Below are 25353 nucleotides of genomic sequence, written 5' to 3' on the forward strand. Positions count from 1 at the left end.
GACCATGAAATTTGTGACAAAAATAAAGGAGACGACAGAGGAACTTCAGAAGATTCTGGATATACTTCGAGATGCACTGCACCCAAACTGAGCTGCCAAACACTGACAACAAAAATTGTTAGTAAAGCTCAATATGTGCTTCAGTCAGATTGATTATAGTCGTAGCAAAGGTGATGGTAACTGCATTTTATGGGTTTTTATGATGAAATATCTAAATCAATATTGCTAGTTTCAATAATGCACAAAGAAGCAATAAATGAAGCTTTCTGCGTTCCCATCATGTTAAGAATGTATATTGAGACTTCTTGCCTTTGTTTGTTTGATGTTTTGGATTTCAGAAAATATAAGCATAATTTTTTCCCTCTTTTTCTGTATGCAAGTGGCTGCTTATTGTAATTTTCTTTCACATGTACAAAAATAAATATTTCAGAAATCAAACATTTACATTTTATTTAATTCACTATATTTTAACAGACCTATTGTATATTAATATTAAATAGGAATCACTTATGAATATTAATCAAACTGTAAAATTATTGATTAAATATAAGGTTTATAAGGTTCATATCTAATACTAAGTATTATTAAATTCCGAGCTCGGAGCCCTCCCCTCGGACAGCACGCCAAATACGCATAAACTTTATTATATGTAAGTGTGAACTCGTGAAATAAAAAATATCATTGCATAGTCCTCACTGTAGAAATTAAATATAGATTAATTCTTGTTAAACTACAAAGTTGTTCAGTAAAGAGCTGTGAGTGATTTTCTCTGATTTAATTTCTTGGATTAACATTAAGGACACATCACTTTAAGAGACAATACATCCAATATAATACACATCTGATTTTTTTCTCAACTGTTTAGGTTCACTTAGGTTTACATTTGATATGTGCACATCGAACACTGTTTTTTTTTTTGTAATGAATCATAAAACACAGAATCCATAAAAAAAAAAATCTAAAGGAAAACACATAATTTAGGGAAAAATTAAATGTATTTATTGGGGCCCTAAATTAAAAGGTAGGTCCTCTGTGGAATTTAATTGTGAACAAAGTTATGTTTACCTTCATTGTCAAGGTCTAACAAACGTGGAAAGCATTTCCTTCCCCATTAATGGTAAATTAATATCATGATATATATATTGTATGACATGGAAAATAATTATTGTGATAGCCTATTTTTATACATTTCTGGAAATATTTTCTACTCTCCATCGCTCATGGTATTTGCTTCTAATACCTCTTTGGCAACATTCAGTGCAACTGAACTACATGTGACACATGCAACGTTCCTGAAGAAAGGAAACAGGCAGGCAAAGGTACACTTGTAGTTGAATACAAGCTCATTACACAGTTGTCTCCCACTTGCATTCTGAAGTCTGGCCCTCTTGTACTGTAGTCTTAAAGCATCGTCTGGCCCTGTTGGTCCGCTTGAATGCTTTCCACCAAGTTTGGGTTTGTCTGTGTGGAAAGTGGATTTCTTCTGGTTGGACTGCCTCTCTACAACATGTTTAATTTGCTGAAGAATATGTTGAGGCTTTCTGACCTTTCTTTTAAGGTGGCCCGGGAAGTTTTCAAAAGGAAATGCAGATACACAATCTAATGAACCAAACTTCCTCACATCATCTGCTAGATGACATAAAGAGTGCAAATTGTAGACCATCTCCTCAATGCCATACACGTTCCTGAACTGTTCAAGGAAGTATCGGATCAGGTTATCTGCATAATCGCAGTAATGGGCACACAGGGTTGGAGAAATCATCAAATAGATGCTGATGGACAGTGAAAGAAAATGATTGTAGAATGGAGTTGGGAGAATGTCTTTTAGTACTACTGGATCAGTGTACAAGAGAAACGGTCTAAATTCCATAGCTTTCCAGCGATCTAATTCTGAGAGTGACCTTGGCTATGTCAGGTATGCAATTTGACATCCCTAAAAGTTTTTTGGAGATGGCACTGATCTTAATGGAGCTCTGTCTGTATTTTGTCACCTTTAGTCCAAAAATTCAGCAGCTTCCTTGTGACACCAAGGCAAACAACATGCATATAGTCAAGCACGAATTGTGTGACCATTCCTAAACGTAATGTGCTCAGTATTGAATGACCTCTGTGATGATTTTCATCACGCTGTTCAGCAAATAACTCGTCTGTTCTCCGGCTGGCATGCCATTTTTCATCCCACATAGGATCCCTCCTGTGTGCAGCGATCACAACCACTATAGCTTCCATGCCCCTTTGTTTGTCTTATAAATGATTGTGCTGGAGCATCACAAATAAAGCAGTCCAGGGACAAATAGAACTTCCTTTCATCTACACTGAAACCTTGTTCAAGATTGGAAACCTCCTGAACAAAGTCTTGAAGATACTGGTTCGGATTGCATGGTTTGCTATTTCCACAAAAGACCCCGACAACAAATAGACCACTTTCAATTGAAAATTTCCCTAAAATTGGCCAAAGTTGCTTTGGAGAACTCTTTAATAATGGTACGTTCACCTGCAATTTGATTGTGTCAATGGTCCAATATGCCAAAATGCACATACTCCCCAGCACCAGCTGTTTTCATCCCACGTCAATGCGATGTTTTAATCAAAGTCCATAAACATTTTGGGAGTGAGGGGACATTTATTTAAAATTTTAAGTAGGCTGTCAGCTGCATTTTGTGTCACACCTGACTCTACCACCCATTGACGCAGTTCATCTGGCAAGTCTTCAGTTGTCATCTTCACTAAAACTGCTGAGACCAAACCACACATCATTATTTCAAGACCTTTGTCATGTTTCCATCCTGAAATCTTGTGTGTTGAACTAATTTCTTGCGCATGCCATTTTAGAGCTAATAACAGAGGCTTGAGCCATTGATATGCAGGCTATTGGAGTTATTAATGCAGTCTAATGTAGTTATTCGAGAGAGAGAGGGAGCATGTGAATATCAGCGTCTGTGCGTCTCTCAACTATGTTCACCTGCAGCGTCTACTAATAGCGAATCTTTAAGTTGAACTGCTTCAAGAACCTCGCTACTGAGAAATGTCATGTAGCTTTTCAGCTGTGAAACTATTTTATTGATAAATTCGTGGGGCAGCCGCAGCACTGACAACAAGTTTCTTTCTGCGTCTCGACGTCTGTAATGTGTGTGCATCTGTGAGATAAATCCATTTACTTATGATTTGAGAATCGAGACATCTCATGAATGTCTGTGCCCAGGGCACCGCTGCGTCATAATCCGTCCCCGAGTCACCGAATCTGTCATCATCATCAATGTTGCTGTCAATGTCAGTGTCACTGTCAAGGTCAGTATTTTCTGCATTGTCTTCAAATATTGAGATGTTATCACAAGTCATGTCTTCATCCTGTGATGTTTCATAATTTGCCAAAAGAGATTTCTTGGGACTGGCCTCTTGGGTTTCAGTGTAATTTTTTAGCTCTTGAAGATTCCGGACCCGCCTCCATTTGGTAACTGAACTCACACCAAGAATTGAAGCATCTACATAAAATGTTTGTCAATAACATTTTATGTCCCTGCTGAAAAAAATTATACAAATTCCAGAATTTATAATAGTTTTACTGGTTATAATAGGAATTGTATTGGTTTTAATAGAAATTGTAATGGTTCCTGTTGGTCTCTACTGGTAATTTGTCAGGAAACCATTTTGTATTGGTTTTAATGGTTAATAGTTTATGGTTTGTATTGTTTCTAATGGTGATTGCATAGCATTTCTGTGAAGGTTTCTGTTGTTTTTTTGGTTTTCAGCAGTGTATACAGCTTGCCACGATCCCAGCTAACAAAAAAGGTCCCCAGGATGTTCCCTACATGGCCTCTGCGAACATCAGCATGTAGGATCCCCTTGAAGTCAAGCAGACTTTTGCAAAGACGTCAAGTTCTCAGATTACTATGTGTGTATGTAGTGTGTGTGGGCCTATGAAAAAAAGGTTGGGAACCACTCGTGTAGGGGACCTTAGCTTTAAGTCCTCTGAATGTCATTTTATTTTACTTTTAGACTAATCAAAGACAACAGACACGCTGTATGGAGCAAAGTGTGTGTGTGTGTGTGTGTGTTTATAAACCCTTAAGTAACACTGAGATTATATATTATTTTCTTGCCCACTGTTTGCATTTTAATAAATGGTTTCTACAACTATTGGAGATGGCACTGATCTTTCAGACAGAATCTCACACTCTTTCATTTGTAGTTCTTAATATTTTCAACACATCATTGGACAACATGTATTTAAATATGTATTTCATCAAGAAATCAACTCAACACATTTAAACTAGCATTTTTACTCGGCTGAAGAAAGGTTTGTGTTTTTAAGCATTTAAATAGTTTAAATCAGTGCAGCCAGTTCAGGCAAAAAAAGGCTTGATTATTGATGAATTAAACATTGGGATACTTTATCTACCGTTAATAGTTATTTTTATGAGTAAGCAGAGTAACAGAAAGATTGCGTCTCATTTTGCTCGATATAGTGAATCAGTTTATCGCGATGAGTTCAGTCCCTCTATGAAACTGAGTGAATTGAATCAATTGCTTCCAAAAAGATTCACTGATTCGAAGCGCAAATGCAACTGACAGAAACGTGCCATTACAAACCGGTACCATTTTTTCCCCCCGTTAAAACCTAATTTATTAAATGAACAGATGAACAGGAGCTGGGGAGCTGGATGGAAGGATAATGTGGCTTTGGATGACTTCCCATGGCTGGGAAGCAGAAATCAGAAGGCTGGGTGGTACCAGTGGAGATGAAGGGACCTCGAAGTGGGTGGTCCATTCTATAGTGTGTAGATTCATGAGTGCTAGCTTCATAACCACCAGACTTGAGACCATTGGATTTGGGAGGTCTGGGACCACAGACACTACCAGACTGGGATCAGTGGACTAAGGCTAAGGGGGTTTTGGAAGAAACGTTTCAAGCTAGAATTGTCAAACTCATACATACCAAACATGAATAACCCTTAAAGTCATTCAATAGTTATTAAAAAGACATACATAATATGTGCTGAAAACATTATAGTGTAATGTGTGGGTTACATACATAATATGGAGTTATGCATAAAAATTTGTTATTCATAAGCCTTTTAAGATTATTTTTTTGGTGCATATGGAAAAGACAGTCTCTGTGTAGTTATATGGAGTATAAGAGGCATGTTCTGTGAACAAAGGAATTTCAGTCTAAGTCTTTGTCTTGTATGGGGGAAAATCAGTCTAAGGAAGCTCGTGATTTCTATCATGGAAGACATGTGATGGCCATCTCTTTTACCATCAGTCTTGGTAAACTAACCAAATTTGACAGTCTCCTTCCTGAATTGGAATTATCAATAAGTGTTCTTTTTGTCTTAATGTTGCAAGCTGTTTAGTGAAAGAGGCTTGGTTAGGCTTTCTTTAGACGGGCTGGAGCTAGGACTCTGATTTATGACGTCCTGTTACAGCTTTGAGGCCCCTCTGGAATTTCGGCTCCTTGTGTTTCAATTTTCTGATCGAATCTTAAATTTGTCTGATTCGGTCTCTGATATCCTACAACGCGCTCTGAATAAGTTGCCCGTCAGAGCAGCACGTGAATGAAATGTTCAACCGGCAAGGTTTTAAACTAAAGCACACGTAAATCATGTACTTTTGTGATTGCGAATAAGTGCAGTGTCTCGTGAGTGAGTCGACATTTGATGTGAATGTGTCTCGCGAGTTGCAGTTGGAGCTGGAGCCTGGAGACATAGTAAATACAGCTCATTGCTTGAGGTAGATGTTGTGTTTTGTTTGTAAATGTTTCATTATATTACTGGTATTGCCTCGTTTGTTCACTATTACACTACTGCATATATTGCATCTGATGCAGGTGTCGCTTTAGTTTTGTCATGCGAGCCGGCCACACTTTCGAATGTTTTACTCTTGCCGCCACTGATTGCACGCAAACACACACCGCACACATGCCCATGGATATCACACACACAGAGCAAACGTCGGCCACGTCATTCAGTGAAGGAAAATGACAAGCAGCAGCGTCTAATTCGTCATTAACATTCAAGTATACGGCGATAAAACAACGCAAGTATCGATAACAGTATCGTTTGTCCCGAAGCTTACCAGTAGTCCGGTATTGACCCAATTACGTACCGGTCCAAAAAAATACCGGTTCTCGGTACCCATCCCTACTGGGGAGACTGGATTGATAGAAGCGGGGTCTTCTCTATTTCACCCACTATGAAAGTCTGTACCAGCTCCAGCCTTTGGACCAAGGGCCCTGGTCTGTACATTGGTGCTTGCCCTCTTTGAACCCTTTAACACATATAATCACACTGGTTTGATCACTCTAGGCTGGTTCCTGGAGAGAACGATCACACTGGTGTGATTAGAATTGCATCACGTGCTGAATTCAAATCTGCTTTCCCGCTTTAGCTGGCGCAGAGCCAGACTGGAGAGCTTGTCATATTATCACAACTATCGTTTAATGTAATCATCTTTCCAAATTTCAATAAGTGCACAACTCTCCTCCTGGGACCACACAACCCCATGACCTGCCATGGAGAAAAGTTTTTTTCTGTTGTTACAGCAGTGAAGTAACATGGCTGCAGGTATGGCAAGCCTCCAGGTACACATGTCGAAAAGAAATGCAAAGTGGACCGGGATCTCATTACTTTCGCATATCATGATGATATCAAACCACAAACGGACCAACAGCGATCAGACAGCCAAACAATTCCTAACCATTTGTTACAAGTCCTACACTCTGAACAAGTCCTAACACACTCGGAACAATTCCTAACAATCCAAACAGTCAATGGTCTTTCCTAACAGTTCCGAACAGCACTCAACGTGCAGCCATTGGTCGAACGGAGCAAAGCAGCCATTGGTCGAACAGGGCAAAGCAGCTATTGGTCGAACTGAGCAATGCAGCTATTGGTCGAACTGAGCAATGCAGCTATTGGTCGGAACATTGTCATGTGATTACATGCATAAATAGTGCAAGTACCAAGCGCAGATTCGTCGTTTTGACCTCCATCACAGCGTGACGCGAGACAGTTTTAATCTTTTTCAATCGCAGAACACATTTTAATCAATTTGAAATCCTCGGATAGCGTGCAGGTGAGTACAGTATAACGGGAAAAAGAACTGTGTGACTTTTTATTAATTTTTTTCATTTAATTTGCATCTGTGTCAAGTTGTCTGATATTCACCCCGGTGTTTTATATTTATAGACATGACTAAGACTGGTAAACCTGATTCGTACTGGCATGATATCATGTTGAAGTACGCCCAAGGGAAGTACCACTTCACTACAGGCAAGAAGCCGGGGGCGAATAAGTGGAAGGATGCCTTGGAAAAAATTAATAACTGCCCATTGCACAAGCAGACCCGTGTTTGATATCTTTGGCAAAAGAATTCCCTGTAAATGCGGGTATCATAAGGTATGTAATGACAAATGTGATTATTTTATATATGCTGGTGAGCATTACTAATTACTAAAACCGCTCATGATTTGTGGTGTAAAGCTTGAAATATAAGTCAGAAAATCTATGAGTATGAAAAAAGCTATGTAGACTACTATGTGCTTAGTATCGTTTGAAAACATTTATTTAGTTTAACATTTAGGAGTACTATATATTCACATCTATAAAGAAAACTACAGTTGGATAAGTTAGACATTTATTTACAATAGCAATCACTTATAATTATTAAAGTGACAATGTCTCTATACAGTTAAAATGTTATGTGCTGTAAAGCCTGACATAAGAAATATTAGTAAGAAAAAGGAGTGTGTGTGTGTGTATAAATATTTTAAATGTAAAAGTTTATTGAATGTTTAGACAAAAAAAGAGAACAGTTTGCACACAAGTTTTTACTTAACTTAAGTACTTAACATTTTGCCTCATGATAGTGAAAGTATGGAGCTCATACTTGATGAGGTAAAAAGTTTTTTTTATTCAGACGCACAAACTGAGCAAAATTCTGCAATAATTGTACATTTATGAAGACTTGAAGGTGGGTGTTTTTACAATTCTAAAATATCTCTTAGTTTTTAAAAATATAAAGTATGAATCAAATGACAGAAGGCACATGCTTTTCAGCAAAGTTTTGATTTTGATAATTTAGAGGCATTAGATATTTGTCTACCAAATGATGCACTTTTTAAAGGCTAAAACAACGTTTATTGCACTGGCAGTATTCTCAGACTAGGGAAAAACTAACACTTTTTTTTTAACAGTTAGCTGAGCAGACAGCATTAGGCGTGCAGGCAGGACCAATGAGCAGTACAGGCTCCATACCAGCCCCTCAGAGCAGTGCAGTCTTCAGCCTGGCCCCTCAGACCAGTACAGGTTCCAGACCAGCCCTCAGAGCAGTACAGGCATGCAGGCAGGACCATTGACCAGTGCTGGCTCCAGACCAGCCCCTCAGAGCAGTACAGGCTCCAGACCAGCCCCTCAGAGCAGTACAGGCATGCAGGCAGGACCATTGACCAGTGCTGGCTCCAGACCAGCCCCTCAGAGCAGTACAGGCTCCAGACCAGCCCCTCAGAGCAGTACAGGCTCCAGACCAGCCCTCAGAGCAGTACAGGCATGCAGGCAGGACCATTGACCAGTGCTGGCTCCAGACCAGCCCCTCAGAGCAGTACAGGCTCCAGACCAGCCCCTCAGAGCAGTACAGGCATGCAGGCAGGTATGCATGTATATGTATATACTGTATATATATATATATATATACATGTATATGTGTGTGTGTGTGTATATATATATGTATGTACAGTATATGAGCCAAATGCATGTATACTTATATTGATCTTCAGTGATTATACTTGATGTGTTTATGTATTTATATAGATCACTAAAAAGCTTGCTGGTGGCATTGCGGACACTGCTACCTGGATGACCAACGTTGGCAATGAGTTTGGCCAAGTTCTAAACTGTGTCCTAACAACTGGTGAGGGAGCTGGTCTGGATGACTTGTGTCAGGGCATCGTGAAGCGATACAAGGATGCTGGAGAGCCAGAGCCAGCTGTGATTTATGTTGACAGGGACTGCTGCAGGGACAGGTTTGTAGCTTTATAACTTTTTCTATAGGAATGCTTGTGCATTTATGCTGTTTATACATTTCTAATTCATATTAGCAAGCATTTTAGGCAAGTTTCTGAATGAGAATAAATCACAAATCTGCATGGTTCCCACTAATTTGTAAAATGAGTTTGCATGGCTTGTGTTCAGATGTTTGTTCATATTTCTTAAGAGCACTCCTAAGGACACTTTTTAGAACTATTTAAAATAGAAATGTACCATGAGAACCCGTTCACTGTTTGCAGTTAAGTAAACAAAAATGCATTTAAAACTGCATTAGCATATTGGTTTGATTAAAATTTAAATCTAATAAAATGCATAAGTTCTCTCCTTGTTTCTCATTGGTGTAGGTGTGACTCCAGTTCTTACCTGGTTTCGACCATGGAAGGTCAGAGTGCGTTTTGATGTCTTTCACTTCATGTGGAGGTTCACTGCTGGTCTTACAACGGAGCACCATCCACTGTATGGCACATTCTGCTCAAAGTTGTCCAGCTGCATGTTTGAATGGGACAAGGATGACATCACTTGTCTTAAAGAGGCAAAAAAGAGCATGCTTTTAAAAAAGCATGGGGTGCATATTCCAACAGAGGCCCAAATCCTTTCAAGCATCACCTCCAGTGAGCTGGCCAAGCACTGCAGGAGGAGGACACGGGGAGTGGAAGAAACTCGAGCCTTGATTGAAGGACTGCTGGACTCCATGTGGGAACTGACTGACACAACTGGTTTGCGCCCCATCAATCCGGAGAGCATGAGTCATGTGTGGGAGGTACAACAGAAGCATTTACCCTGCATCCAAGATCCACCTGCTGTTCAGCTTTACACAAAACTGGGCTCCGGGTTACAGAAGGGAGACGAGGTTCTGGATGTACTGAGGTGTGGCAGAGGGTCGTCTTCTCTGGAAAGCTTTCATCGCCACCAGTGCACTTTTATTCCAGGTAAACTGAAGTTATAAGACAATATCATGCGCATATTTAAGTAGTATTGTCACAATACTGGAATTTCTAACTTCGAATAATACATTGAAAAACATTTAGTAAAATGATGGAAAATTAAAGGCATAAAATTTGAACAGATTTTGGTCAGAAGTAAATTAATTTAAATATTAGACAACTGTATAAGTGTTTACCTATCAGTTGAAACTTTTTTTTCTTAGGCCTGGTAGTTCTGAAGGGGGTTTATAATGGTATTTTGACCATACGAAACATTTTGTCTTTCAGGGTGGAGATGTAATGCTCTTCATACTCAGATGTACATGCTTGAGGGTGCATCGAGATAGAACATCAACCGGGCTCATCAGGCTGTGGACATGAGTGGTACATCGCATACTAAAATCTTTGACGTACCTTTAATGTCCCACATGAACGTCCTCAGCAACAGAGTCCTCGAATGCGCTCTCCTGCCAGAATTCATGCCCCCTGGGAAACCCACTGGTAAGATTCAACATTTCTATATTCTCTTACGATAGTAATTCCAGGCATCGCTGTGAGATTGCATGCTGAAATTAATCGATGCATTGCGATGTGGACATGGACCAATTCTGCATCGATGCAGTAATAGACCATAATCTATTATAGCCTACATCAGTCACATACGCGCTTGTCACGCGAGTATTAAAAAGTATTAAAAAGTGCACCCACTATTGATTATTCATTAGCAACACATTCATCACATGCCTGATATGTTCCTCTTATTACAAAATGTTTAATGACTCTTTATGGCAGATGAACGTATAGCTGTTGAGTACTTGCTGGCGCAGTCTGACAGAGGAGACCTGCTTTCTCCATTGGAGCACGGTGAAATCACTCCACCAGAGACACAGGTTGAAGTTCAGGAGGATGAGTGTCTGGATGTCACGATATGTGATGCAGCGGACCTCAATTTAGATGCTCACACCCTTAACAGTTCCAGCAGTCATGATGATTCATTGATCTCTGGTAATGTCAATTTTCTTGATTATTCATTAGTCCATATTTTAACAGTTCTTAATACAGGTTTAGCAGATTTCAGTTTCTGCCTGTAGGTCGGTATAAGATGTACTAAACAGTGATCAGAGAGTCCTAAAGCTGCTCGTGGGACAGAGTGATATGCCTCCTTTATTGCTGTGTAACAGTGATTCAATACATTACTGTCTCTGGTGGGGCATGTGATGCGTTGTCTGTATTTTGGCAGTTCACGGGAGAGATTTGCTTTATTAAAGTCCCTGAGAAAGAACAGAGTCCGGGTGTTATTGTTCTGGGTCTGTGATCTGATCAGCAGGTTTCTTTAAAGCCGAGCTCACGTGGGCTTGCGGAGGAATGTAAATACTCACCAGAAGGAACAAACCAATCTTTTTCAGTCAACAAAAACAAATCAGTTTTTAATGCTTTTCTGTAGCATAGGGTACTTTACCGCCAAGCTATACAAAATACCTCTAGTTTTGTTTTCCTCCAGCTGCGCTCCATTTTCGGGGATGCTCTCTTTAGGGTGCAAGTGTGCTCATTATACCATGGTGTTGGACTCTTTTCCTTAATCTTCCTTAAGCGTAAAGGAGTAACCGTATCTAAAGTGCTAGTAAAGAGGGAGTCCATAGTTTCTGTTACATCAAGTTTTTCTGCGCTGTTGGATATGCTGAGGAATTGAGATAAATCAGGAAGATTATTTACAAAGCAGTCTTTTGTGGTAGAAGTGATGGTTCTACCATACTTGTAAGGAGTAGAATTTACAGTTTTAGCTATATGGAGTTTACACAGGACTAGATAATGATCTGAGATATCTTCACTTTGCTGCAGAACTTCAATACCATTAACATCAATTCTATGTGACAATATTAAATCTAGTGTATGATTTCGACAATGAGTAGGTCCTGAGACATGTTGTCGAACCCCAATAGAGTTCAGAATGTCTATGAATGCTGATCCTAATGCATCTTTTTCATTATCAACGTGGGTATTAAAATCACCAACGATAAAGACTTGATCTGCAGCCAGCACTAACTGTGATAGAAAATCTGTATGGTGCCCTGGTGGAGTAAGAGGTAACCTATATACAGAGAGAGAGAGTGAGAGAGAGAAAAAATACATTAAGAAAAAAATCAATAGTTATAATACTATCAGTTAAATGTATGGCCCCTATGGTTATGGTTCCAGTAATAAAATGGAATTTACCATGTAACACGGAATGTCACAGTATTTGTCAAATTTCAGATGAATAAACTGGTGCAGTGCACTTAAACAAATTGCAATATGGAATATGTGCCTATAAAAAAAAAAAAAAACAGGCTGCTATTGTAGCAGCCTTTTTGTGTTATAAATATGAAGTCTGTATGTTCTGCGTGTCTCTGTGTGAATAAACTGTGTGAATATCACACAGGCTTACTCGAGTTCTGCACTGCCATCTCACTACATGAAGGCTTGAACATACATACATATATACGTACAGTACATATGTAACGGACCCAACGAGACGAGAGACGTGCGGATCCATTTGCAAGCTTTTATTAATAAACAGTCAAATAACAGGCAGGGTCAAAACACCAGCAAACAAGTATGGCACGGACAAGACACAAGAGTAATCTTAGGGCAGTCCGATAACCTGAGCAATAATCCAAACGAGCTGTGTGTTGTCAGTGCAATGGATGATGGGAATTGTAGTCCGTGGGTGAAGAGCAACAGTAGTCCGGTGTAAGATTCAATATGATGGAAGGGCGACCTCTGATGGTGAGTGTGCAGAAGACCATGAACAAATTCTCGCGGCTTGTGTGCAAATTACATATGAGCATCATCACTGTGTCTGTCACGCGGCTCTGTTCCTCTCTCGGGCTTGAACTGATGGTAAAACTACAGACATTATTAACTGTCTTTACTTTATATTGAAAGCTGAAGCTCGTGATTATGGTAAGGGGAGTTACATTTGTGACGAGTGCTTGTGGTGTTCAGCCAGTCACAATGCACTGTGTCAGCTGGCCAATCAGAGCAGACTGCACTTGTCGGAAGGAGGGACTTTGTAGAAAACGAAGCATTTGAGAGAGGCGGGGCATAGAGGATCTACAATAATGTACAGTATTTGAAAAAAAAAAAATTAAAGCATGTCAACATATTCTGTTACACCAAATACAAAAAATAATGATCTTTAAAAAAGCATTATATGACCAAAAAGAAAAAATAAAGATGTTGCATATGATTTCCAATTAATTATTGGAAGTGGGTTGGAAGTGGGCCTGATTAGGTGATGTATTACAATGCTTGATTCGGGATGAATAGGGGAGCATGTGATTAGTTGAGAAATTGTGCATAGTTAATAATGGGTCTTAAATATTTAAACACAGTGTGTTGAATGCCTACTAAGACTTGCATATCTGTGCATAATGTTTTGACCCTGGATGCTTACAGAAGGATAATAATAATAAAAAATTAAAAAGAAATTAAGTTACATTGTCTGCAGAGTTTAAATTTTTCAGTGTCCAAATGCTGTTTGTATTCTATTTATTATGAAGGGGCAAATTATAATCTATATAAAATGAAGACATTTACATGTGTGGTTTAAATTATTTACATAAACATGTTTCATAGAATATATTCTCGTTTACTCAAACTTTAAGTTTATTTAACTGAATATTTGAATGTTTTAAAATATATTTACATTTATAGAAATCTAATATATTTATATGTACAGAAATGTAATATGTTAACAAATATTTCAAATATATTTACATAGGTTGATATCTCAATGTATTTACATATAAAGGAAATAAATATATGTAGATATTTCCTATAAAAAATATATATTTACATACATTTAATATATGTGAAAAACATTAAAAAGCGGCCAAAATCAAATATTTTAATATATTTTGAAATATATTTACATATATTGTATAAAATATATTTTCTTCTGTTTGAATTTAAGATATTTAAATATATGAAAATATATTTACTATTAGTATATTTCAATCTATGTGATTTCTGAATGGGAAAACTTGTGTGTGTTATGCCCCATTTAACAAATCAGGCTTCAGTACCAGGGTAAACAGGAGTTATCCCCATACGCAATGCTCATTTCCTTCTCAGGGAACTGAGGTGACATAAGTTACCGGAGCGGTTTATTCTCATGTCTCATTTGCTGAAAAGGTCTGATAAAAAACTCCCTCCGGTCTTTATAAACATCCAGAAGTGAAAGGAATCTCAGAGCTGCTGTTCAACACGACAAGGTGAGTAATTGCTATTTGATAAATTGTTTTCATGTGCATGTGTTTCGTCTTGTGCTGTGACATTGGTAACTTTGTGCTTCATGCTGTGCTTAAGTAATTTTGATGATTTTACTTCAAGATCCTTGTGTCATATCAAGAAGATCCAATGAGTCTTTGTAAGAGAATCACAGAAAGTTGACTAGTTTACCTTCATGTTTGTGTGTGTCTGTGACTATAATGTAAAATTTAAAAGCAGCTAATCATAAAACAGCAATTTGACCCAGAATCTCTCCCACATAAGTTTTTACCAGATAGTATGATATAGTGGGTTCTGCTTGCTTTTGACATGTTGCACCATTCTGCTCGCATCCATTGTAGACAGTATTAAATCCACAATGAATCTACACTCATTCCTACACTTGTTTTTCATCCTCCGTGTTAGTAATTTTTCATTAGATAGTCATGTTGTTGTCTTTGTGATAGTATTTCACAATTCTTTCATTCTAACAGACTAGTAAAGGCGTGTCAAACTCGTTTCCTGGAAGGCCACAGCCCTGCTGAGTTTAGCTTCAACGCTAATTAAACACACCCTCCAGGGGCCTGTACCATGAAGCTGGTTTAGCTGGCTAGCCAGGTAAATTTCAGTTTAGTTTGTGCCAACTCTGGGTTGTCAACCGTCTTGACTTTTAATCTTTGGTAGTGAATCGCACTGACTATCTCTCAAGAAGCGGCCTAATTAGCAGTGAAACCCATAGTTCTTACAACCATTCCCTAGTAAAAAAGTAATATATTTAAAATACATTTATTTCATACTAAGTATAGTTCAAATCTAATAACGTATTTACTGACAGATAACTCGAAACTTACTGATATAAAAATTATAATTCAACTTTATTTGGCATACTACTTGAGCACAATGCACATTTCTTAATATTAAGGGTGTATTCACACCAGGAAAGTTCGCTTTCACACTGCCCTTTTTGCAAGTGAGAAATTGTAAACAAAACCACACGTGTGCCAAGGTCATCCATTCATTGGACAGAAATTCTCAAGCAGGGAAAACAGGAAGTGCAAAAACAGGCTAATCATGGAGATCTTTCAAAGTGCAATTTTTATTATTTTACTGATTTGCTGTTATGAGATACTAACGCAATATGAAGAAACTTATAAGCATCAAATGAGACAATGTCATACGATGTAATTAAGACTTGCCGAAAATAAAATCTATAGATTATATATTATGTAAACAAAAACTTTTATTTTGAATGCGATTAATCGTTTGACAGCACTAATATATATACATATTATTGTTTTGTCTTTTTGCTAAAGCCTGTAATAAATATAATCTAGTGAATATTAAAAGAAAATAAATAAACTATAATAAACTAATATTGAAATTTCAATAATAAAGTAATTCAAGTTATAAAGGTAGAAAGAAATAAAAATAAAACAACACAACACTATCGATTTGTTGATTTGCCTTTTGTTTAAATCAATCCATTTTCAGTGCCTTAGAATTTTTTTTGCATTAATGCTGTGTGCTGCATGTTGTTTATAACGTTACTGCAGGTTGCACAACATACAATGATCAATTTCTACATCAAGGGGAGTTTAAGTTAAATTAGTTAGTAGTAATAATAATAATAAATTCCCATATAGACATAAACAGGCACCCAATTTGATCCCATGCAAATCCAATAGGATTGATTCTACAGGATATTTATGTCTTGTCCGATAGGACTATTCCTATAGGAATGGTTCCAAAATACGATAGAAATTCCAATTAGAATCCTATACAATTTTCCTGTTGGAATCCTATAGGATTTTTTGACAAGGGATTTGAACTCCCCTAATCAAAATTGCAACACAAGAGGGACTTGATTTCGTCCTTCGGGAATTGATTGGATCGTTGGAAGTTGGGGCGTTACTAACAAAATGGAGGCAGATCTGAAATGGTGGGGGATTTCTCTCCACTGGATTCACCGCCGACACCCAAGCATGAATAAATGATTTATTTATTAGGGATGACGACCTCGATCAATGGCACAAAACATGCCTAAACAGCGCGCGCGAGAGACTGCCTGAGCGCATCCTCCAGCTTAAGTCATATTCATGAAACAAATTAGTTTGCGATGTCCTAAGAGTAATGTTGTAATATACTAATATATTTTCAGAAGGGTAACGTACTCCCTCATGACTGGTGTCAGTGCTATAAAGTGAAGCATCAGCTTCAGCTTTTCCCCTGTGGTTTATCCCAGTGTTTACCCCTCACTAGCTCCGCCCTTGCACCATTACTCGTGACCGGAAGAGGAGTCATTTTGAGGGGGAGGGGAGGTTAACGTTTTTGATTAAAGATTACTAGGGCACATGAATTTGAAAAAAATAATGAAGTGCACGGATACATTATTTATAATACACACTACAGTATTCCATCAAAAAATAAGAATTGTCCATTTTGATTTAATGCCGACTTTAATAAACAATTAATAAAATAAAACCAGATTATTTCAAAGGGTTTCATCTGTTAATACTGTGAACATTTTTTGGATATTAGCATGTATTTTATAGTCATGATGGAGAATAAAAGTCATGAAGAAATTAAACCTGTTACTCACATGAAATGATTGCAGCAGTTGGCAAACAACATCAATGTAATTATCCAATCATTTCCCAAAACCCATGCAATCCCATTTAATTTTTCTCATTCATTTGTATAAATGCCCCAGTAACAAAGTGGAAATTTACACCTCCATTTCAAATAAAAATGGAAAAAGAAAAATTTTGGCCGTTCATTTACAAAACAACAGTGTTTTGGGTGCATGAAAAAAAACAATACTATTATCACCATAGTGTAAACAACAAAAATGCGATATTGTGAAAATGATGAATTCATGGATATTACTGTTCATGTTCAGTCTATAGGTATGGGTGCAGTAGTATTTCTTTACAAACTGACTTTGCTAACTACTGGCCTAGTATGAATAATACAGCGTTTTTAGTTGTTTCCACAGATCACTGTGACCGGGGATCATTTTGACAACATTGTCGTGCAAATGTGAAGGAAAAACTTTTCTATTTTTAGTACAATTATTGTCATGTAAACACCCTCTGTAACGTGGGAAGGTGTGAGAACAGGGTAGCGGATCCAAATATAGGCTTTATTTAAAAATGTAGTCAAACAGGCAGCAATCAATATAATCCTAGCAACGGTATGGTACGGAGTGTCCTCTAGGGGAGCTTATGGGCTCTCCAGCTAACACCCTAACTGTACACTTGATTTTCACTTTTGTATTAGAAAATATTTGTATATATTTTGTGAAATAAGAATTACTATTAGGCCAACATTATTGAAATAAATTGACATTAAAGTTTGTGAATGTCATTAGCAACAATGATATTGTGAATGCTTTTTACTGCACCCTAGAAATCAAAACTCCAATTTTAGTAACACTTGTTGTGCCCACTATTTCTCCCCCTAGAAAATACATTTTGACAAAAGAAAGAAGACCGAAGCATCTGACTACTGGACCATCATCCTGCAGATTCCCTCCAAAACATTTAAGAACCAAATGGAGATCAGCTTAAACAAAACACCACAGTAGTAAATACTAAACAGAGCTGACTTTGACGTGCATAAAAAGAATCAAAACTTTGAAACGAAATTTGATTGTTCAATCATATTAAATATTTCATAATTAAACATTGAAATCTGCAGCTGCAGCACCGCCATAGTTACCAGAACACCATGACGACCAATGACCAAGCAATGAGCAGGGAGATTGTTTACCCATTGAATTGTACTAAGACGGGCAGGAAAAAACACAAAGAGAGGATATTGGCACAAAATCCTGATATTCTTTATGCTGACTACAAAGTTCTGACCGTTGATCAGACGGAGAAAAAGGAAAAAACTAACTTAATCTTCTACACCACACTAATTCCTGAATGGACAGCAGCCATCAATGATGAATACCCGCATTTTGATCAAACAGAAATAGCCCATGGACAAATATTTACCATATTTCAAGATGAAATTCATGACAGAAATAATATCTTTCTCACAATAACTTTTTACACTACTCGTATTGTGCTTGTGCAAAGCCATGAGGAAAACCTAAATTTATTTGAGAACGCCTTTGCTGAGCTGAAAGCCAGAGTGCACAGAGAGAGAGACCAGGCCCAAATGAACAACCCAAATAATCCTCCACCTCCACCAACTGACAATCATCTTAGAGATGGAGAAGAAAGAGACCAGGCCCAAATGAACAACCCAAATAATCCTCCACCTCCACCAACTGACAATCATCTTAGAGATGGAGAAGAAAGAGACCAGCCACAAACTGCTGTTGAAGATACTAGCTCCTCCATCACTGATGATTTCAGTAAACTGTCTGTTTAATTACGATTTGTTACGATTGTTTTATTATTATCATCATCATTACTCGTATCTTCCTGGTGGCATGCTTCTCTCACTTTCAATCATGAGTTTGTGCAAGGTTTTGTTGGCAGATGCATATTAATTTGAATATATTTCCACCTGTACTGGAGCATTGTTTGTCTCATCCTCTTTGCCTTCATTCTATTCGAACACATTCCATGTTTATGATTGCCTCCACACCTTAAATATCTCAGTTTACCCTTTCAAACTGCAGCATGTCTGTATTTTTGGCATTTAAAGAGTCAAAGTGGTGGAGGTATGTTAGGTTCAACTGCATAATTTACACATCCAATATCTGTCCTCATCAAATCGTATCAAGACAGATAAACACAACACCTTTTTATTTTTACTTTTAAAAGGGAGGGGGAAACCACTAACTATTTTATCACTCTATTATATTTTACAAAACAATAAAGCTTAACCATACAAAAAAGCCTTAATCAAAACTCAAAACTTTCTTTTATATACACACATACATATGTTTGTATGAATATATATATATATATGTATATATACACACATCTGTGTATGTGTGCCATCTGTTGTCATTTTTGCTTTGGTAGACAGGGTAGTTATTAAGATGCAATTTCTCGGGTGTTGAAGACTTTTTCTTTCTACATTTTCTCTTGTATTAGAGATAGGTTTAGTTGTAAATGGGCTAGAAAGGTTCCTTTGTGTTTTATCCTTTTCTTTCATTTGGCACGGCCCTGTCTCTTTGTCCTCCCCAGTTCCTAAGTATGGAAAATTTGCATATGCTTGGTTGAAACTATTATTTTTTCTCTTTTTTCTAGTTTGTAAAGAATTATCTTCATTATATTTTTCCTTGAAAATATTTTCTGGTGACAGCCTGTTTAAAATAAAAACAAGTTCCCTTGTTCTTGCAGTCTCCCGTTTCTCTTATTCACTTTTTACAGCGTTTAACTGGCCTAATGTTCCCCTGCTTAACCCTAGACCTTTAATAGCCAAAGAAGGGATGTAACAATGATGCAGAAAAAAAAAGTGCATAGCAATGAATGGGTGACACTCTAAAATATCAAGAGTGCAAAATAGACACACTTCACTCCTCAGTCACTCACACACACACACACACACATTTTTTTATTTTATTTCATTGCATTAAATTAACCTGGGAACCTTATAACTTGTTACATTCAGAAAATATTCATTTTTATAATTTTAATTTAATCAACATGACAAAAAAGCAAAACTTGAAAATAAGTTTAAAGCGTGTTTCTTGTGCAAAACTATTTTTTACAAATTATAACATCATGAACATGGCCATCTAGAAATATGGAAAAGCTCTCAATGTGTATATTTAAAAAGATGTGTATTTGAAGGGTTTAATGTACAAACGCCCACTGATTAGTAAATATTGGTATTAAAATGGTGAATGTAACAAACATGTTGTATAGTACAAAAAACTATATCTATTGACAACAGCTACATCTGAGCGCCATGACAGGCTCTTGCAGTAACTATTCAAAAATCATAAATCTAACCTAATTTGAGGTCAAATAAATAAACAAATTAAAGTAAATATAAAAATAAACATCAGAAAACAAATCTTTTTTTTGTCAGAAACACTCATACCAAATCCTGTCAGAATATATTTTATAGGCTATATGCACACCTCTCTTCGTATTCACATTCAGCCAGCTGTGCCATATCCGGCGCACGTAGCGTCAATAACAGCTATGGCGTTCTTTATGGCGGGACCAAATTCCGGTCAACGACGTTACTCGAATTATCCAAACGCTGTCCCGTTCATCGAAAGCCAAGAAGGAGAAGGGATTCAAGCTACACATTTCAAACTACATCCACAATTATGAAGGTAAGATCTGGACGTGCTGTGTCTTTACCAGTGGTGGCGGTAACAAATTACAACTACTCACGTTACTGTTATCAAGTCGTTTTTTCTGGTGCTTTGAGTATATTTTTTAAGCTGTACTTAAATACAAATTAAGCAAAATAATCTACTTTGTTACTTTTAAATCATAGTTCGTTACTGAGTACGCCCACAATTTGAATTGATATTCAAACCTTTGGTTTGACGGTATTTCAGTAGCCAATAAAGATATCCGAACGTAAACGGACCAATATCTGAACCAGGAAAAGCCGCCGCTGCAGCAGGTGAAGAGCTGACCGGATAGTGAGGGAGAAAGTTTGGAGAATCAAACTACATGGTAGTGTTATCATAAATATGTATATTTTGATACAGATACTGAAATATCTGACACTGTTCCATTACTCTTTCCCACCGTATCTACTGAATATACACCGATACAAGCTGCGTCTCGCTCTCTCCTCTCCGACAGTGAGTTTGACACGCATCCGCCTCCTGTCAAGAGTCTGAATATCCACGCGGGATTGCAGGTATTTCACATCATTTTAATCTTTCCTGCGCAAATGTGGCTAGCGCTTTATTGTAACATGAGAACAGTCATGTAATCGCAGAAAATTGGATGCGAGCTCTCAAATAGGCCTTGAACTTCCTGTCTGCTCGCTCCGATATTGCTTGTGCGAATTGAGGTCATTTGTTTTAGAATTTTATTACTGACTGTGTACTTGTCCATTTTTGTCAATTCAATTCAGTTTGAAATCATGCTTCCTTTTGCTATAAGCATTTGCAACAAAGTTACCCTATTTTAACCTCTGCATCCTTGAGTCCTTCACTCCTTGTTTCCCCTGACAATGAGTAACATAACAAACAAATGTTAATATATGTCAATGTATGGAATTGTTTCATTTTCTAATTGGTTTAATATATAGCTGTTGTTTTTTATCTATATGAGCATATTAGGACATTTCATATTTAAGGCATATATGTCAAAATATGTATTACACATACATAAACATGTACAATATATGGGAAAAATGTATGTCAATATATGGAATTTTTCCAATTTCTAATAGGTTTCATATGTTTTTACTTTGAGCATATATTGCATATATTGATATATGAAGATTTATTACACACATTTATTCTAGCATGTTATTTCAGTGACAGTGAGAGATATAGACTCTCTTCTATTACTGATTTATCATGCAGCTCAAAGTATTATGGGTAGACTCGCTCTACAGTTTATTCTGATTCATCAACAGTTTCACTGATGATCCTTTAAAAATCCTAAACCCAGGATAGAGCGGCTGAGTGAATGTGGTCTGGACTGTGTGGATGAGTCTCATTGTGTCAGAGACGCTGTAGAAGGACAGAGTTCCTGCACTGAGATCCACATACACTCCTATTCTACTGCTGATGGACTCTACAGGGAGTTCAGTCCGTATCCTTTTGTGTCTGAATGAGTATCTGGAGGAAGAGCAGTACAAACTCCAGGACTGATCATTATATCCAAACAAACACTCACCACCTCCCTTCCTGCTGATGCTCTTATATGATACTGATATATACACACCTCTATCTCCACTCCAGTCAATCTCCCAGTAACAACATCCACTCACACTCTCGTTACACAACACCTGAGGATGCACATCAAATCTGTCTGGATGATCCGGATACAGCTGCTCTGTGTCAGTGCACATAGACACTGTGTTGCTCTCAGACAGACTGAGGTTTTTATGTGCTGTGTTTTGATCCAGAATGAGCGGATAGGAAACTGAAGGAAATAAAATACACCAGAATCAGGAATTATGAATCTGATCTTTTCATGTTCAATATATCATCAGTGTCTCATGACAGCTTAAATATTCTTTGCAAATCATCAATTATATGATCACTTATGAAACTCTTTTCTTTCACCCTCTACAGGAAGAACATGTACACAGTGAGTTTTTCTGCTTGTTTTTTAGTGACTTACATTGTAGGAAGTTGTTCCTGGTCCAGAGAACAAAGTTGAAGAATCTGACTGTGGAAATCAACAGACATCATGTCAAGAGAAAATAATCCTCCATCCATTCCTAAGACATTTCTATTATGATCTTCTACATGACACGAGATGATGGAGGATATTTCTAAGAATGAATGAGAATAACATGTTAATAATTAAAAATATGTTACACTTTAGTATATGGACCGATTCTCACTACTACCTAGTTACTTATTAGCATGCCTATTATTAACATATTAGCTGTTGATTAGTACTTATAAAGCACATTCTGCATAATATAGCTAAAATTAACTACCATACTAACTATTAATAAGCAGCAAATTAGTAGCTTATTGAGGCAAAAGTCATAGTTAATGGTTTGTTAATACTGATGGTTTGTTAATTGCCTGCTATTTTTGAAAATCAACCCATGTTTTTACGCTGCAAACATGCAGATTTGTAAATGTGAACTGGTGGATCGACAAGAATATAATGCATTATAAAATCTAAACAATTAAGACAGTAAAATACATATATACTGTTAACATAATTGATAATAATTGTTTAAATATAAAAATCGATACAACTCATCCATTTTCTTAATTTATATAAAACTTTGTTTTTGTGAAAACCTGTAATAGAAACGTGGGAATCCTGACAATGGAGTTGGGGATCCAAATGCAAGGCTTTTTTTAACAAACGTGGTCAAACAGGCAGGGTCGAACACCAGCAAACAGTATAATCCAAGGCAGAGGCAAAAGAGTAATCCACAAACAGGCAAAGGTCAGGGCAGGCAGCAAACAATCGCAAAAACAAAGAAAAAGTCCAGGGTCAAAACTAGTGATGTGCACTTTCGAAGCACTGCTTCGTGAAGCTTCACAACTTTTGTGAAACAGTTCTTTCAAAACAGTGGTTCGGAGCATGTATCAAACTGCCAAAGTCACATGATTTTTAGTAAACGAGTCTTTATTATGTCTTAACTGTTTCGAAATAATTTGAAATTTCAATGGTTTGCCGTTGGGGGGCAATCTCTGTGAACCCATGAATCATGGTTTTTACCTGATCTCGGATCAGTTTAATCAATTTGTAGATATTTTTAACGAGACATTTGTGTAACTGAAAGGATGAGAAGTAGTTAATAGTCACTTACTGTCCTCTATATATAGAAGCTGTCCGTAAAAAACAAAAACAAAGCAACCCCTGCAAATTAATATAAAATATTTTGAAAACCACATATTGTATCGATGTGGGTGCTGTCAGATGCACACAATGACGATGAACTTCAAATAACAGTCTTTTAATAAATCCGCAGGGGAAACTCAAGGGAGAACACAGCACAACCAATGTGAAACTTCAGCAATAACGGACAAACTCGACCTCAATGGACAGGAACTAAAATAGGGCAGATAATGAGGGGCAGACAGGTGAACACAACAAAGGTGATTAACTAATAATGAGAACAGGAACCAAACCAAATAAGGACAAACAGGAACAGGAACATACACGTGACATGTCACCCTGGAGGCTGGTGCAGGGCAGGAACAGGGAGGAGACAAGGAAGGCCTCCAGGGCGGATCAGGGAGTTCAGGGGGCCATGGTGGAGCAGACAGTTCAGGGAGCCTTGGCGGAACAGGAAGTTCAGGTTGCCATGGCAGAGCTGGCAGCTCAGGGAGCCATGGAGGCGACAGCTATTCGGGAGGCCACGGAGATGCCAGCCATTCAGGAGGCCACGGACATGCCAGCCATTCAGGAGGCCACGAAGGAGCCTTCATGGCCTTGTCCAGGTTCCCTGGCTCGGCCACTTTGGCAGCAGAAAACTAGGTTTTTCCACTCCCGGAGGGGTTCTGGAGGTGCGGGCACTGGAGGGCGCTGTGGAGGAGTGGGCACTAGAGGGCGCTCTAGAGGGCACAGGAGACGAAGGGGGGCTGGACTGGATCAGCGGAGTCGAAGGAGTGCTGATTCTGGCGTATGCATGGAAAATTTGTGCGTACGCAAAATCTAGCTTTTTTGCCTACGTACACTTTTAGGATGAAAGTGATCTATGGAAAGTTTTATAAACGAGACCCCTGGACAGGTGAGAATTGAACAGAAGCAGGAAAGTACCTTTAGCTGGGATTCAAACCCATGCTGTCTGAGGTGCAGGTGTGCCTTCTCGTCGATGTACTGTCCACAAGGCTATGGCTCTGACAGAGGTTTCTCTACGCTCAGGATACTAAGGGGTGATTATATGTCTCATTGAGATATCAGCTTTGTCTTAAGGTGTGTTTTTTGGTTGTGGGACAGTAGTTTATACACACCCATAAACGTACAGCATCAATACACATGTATATGTGCCAGTTTCCTCCATCAGGGAACGAGGGTCACCATACAAGTCAAGTCAAGTCACCTTTATTTATATAGCGCTTTTAACAATACAGATTGTGTCAAAACAACTTTACGGTATCAAATAGGAAAATAGTGCGTCAATAATGTAAAATTACAAGATTTTTTTTTAAATGGCTCATTTAACAACTTAATTTTAACAATAACATGTTACCTCGCTTGTGTTTGTTTTTCAGCTGCTCAGCTAGAATGTTCTGCTTATTCTGCTCCAGGATGTCCAACGTGATCCTCTCAGCTTGTTCTGGTCCAAAACGATTCATTGTCAGATCCACTGTGTCAGGAGTATCTACCTTCTCCAGAGCCGCACTTGAAACACAGTAATGACCCTTTAAGCACCTTTTAATCGTATCTGCGTCTAGATCTTAATTGGTTTAAAAAGATTAAATAAGTTTTATTAATGCGCACAAAAATTAATGAGCAAAATCTTGATAGGTCAGAATTTTATGAAGCAGTATATACTAATTTACCGGTAAAATGAAGACAACTGTAGGCTTCTTGTTACACCTC

General features: G+C 37.8%; 1 protein-coding gene across 1 annotated transcript; it reads right to left on the reverse strand.

Annotated features, from left to right (window-relative positions):
* Positions 1 to 19433: 19433 nt before the first annotated feature.
* LOC306858946 (stonustoxin subunit alpha-like) lies at positions 19434 to 25353 on the reverse strand. The gene is made up of 4 exons (XM_079399761.1): positions 25314 to 25353; positions 25001 to 25152; positions 22456 to 22503; positions 19434 to 22254 (listed from the first exon to the last, which is right to left on the reverse strand). The coding sequence occupies exons 2-4, from the start codon at positions 25104 to 25106 to the stop codon at positions 21716 to 21718; spliced, it is 693 nt and encodes a 230-aa protein (XP_079255887.1). The 5' UTR covers positions 25107 to 25152; positions 25314 to 25353; the 3' UTR covers positions 19434 to 21715.

The sequence above is a fragment of the Barbus barbus genome (genome assembly GCF_936440315.1).
Source record: "Barbus barbus genome assembly, chromosome: 39".
Classification (NCBI taxonomy): Eukaryota; Metazoa; Chordata; class Actinopteri; order Cypriniformes; family Cyprinidae; genus Barbus; species Barbus barbus.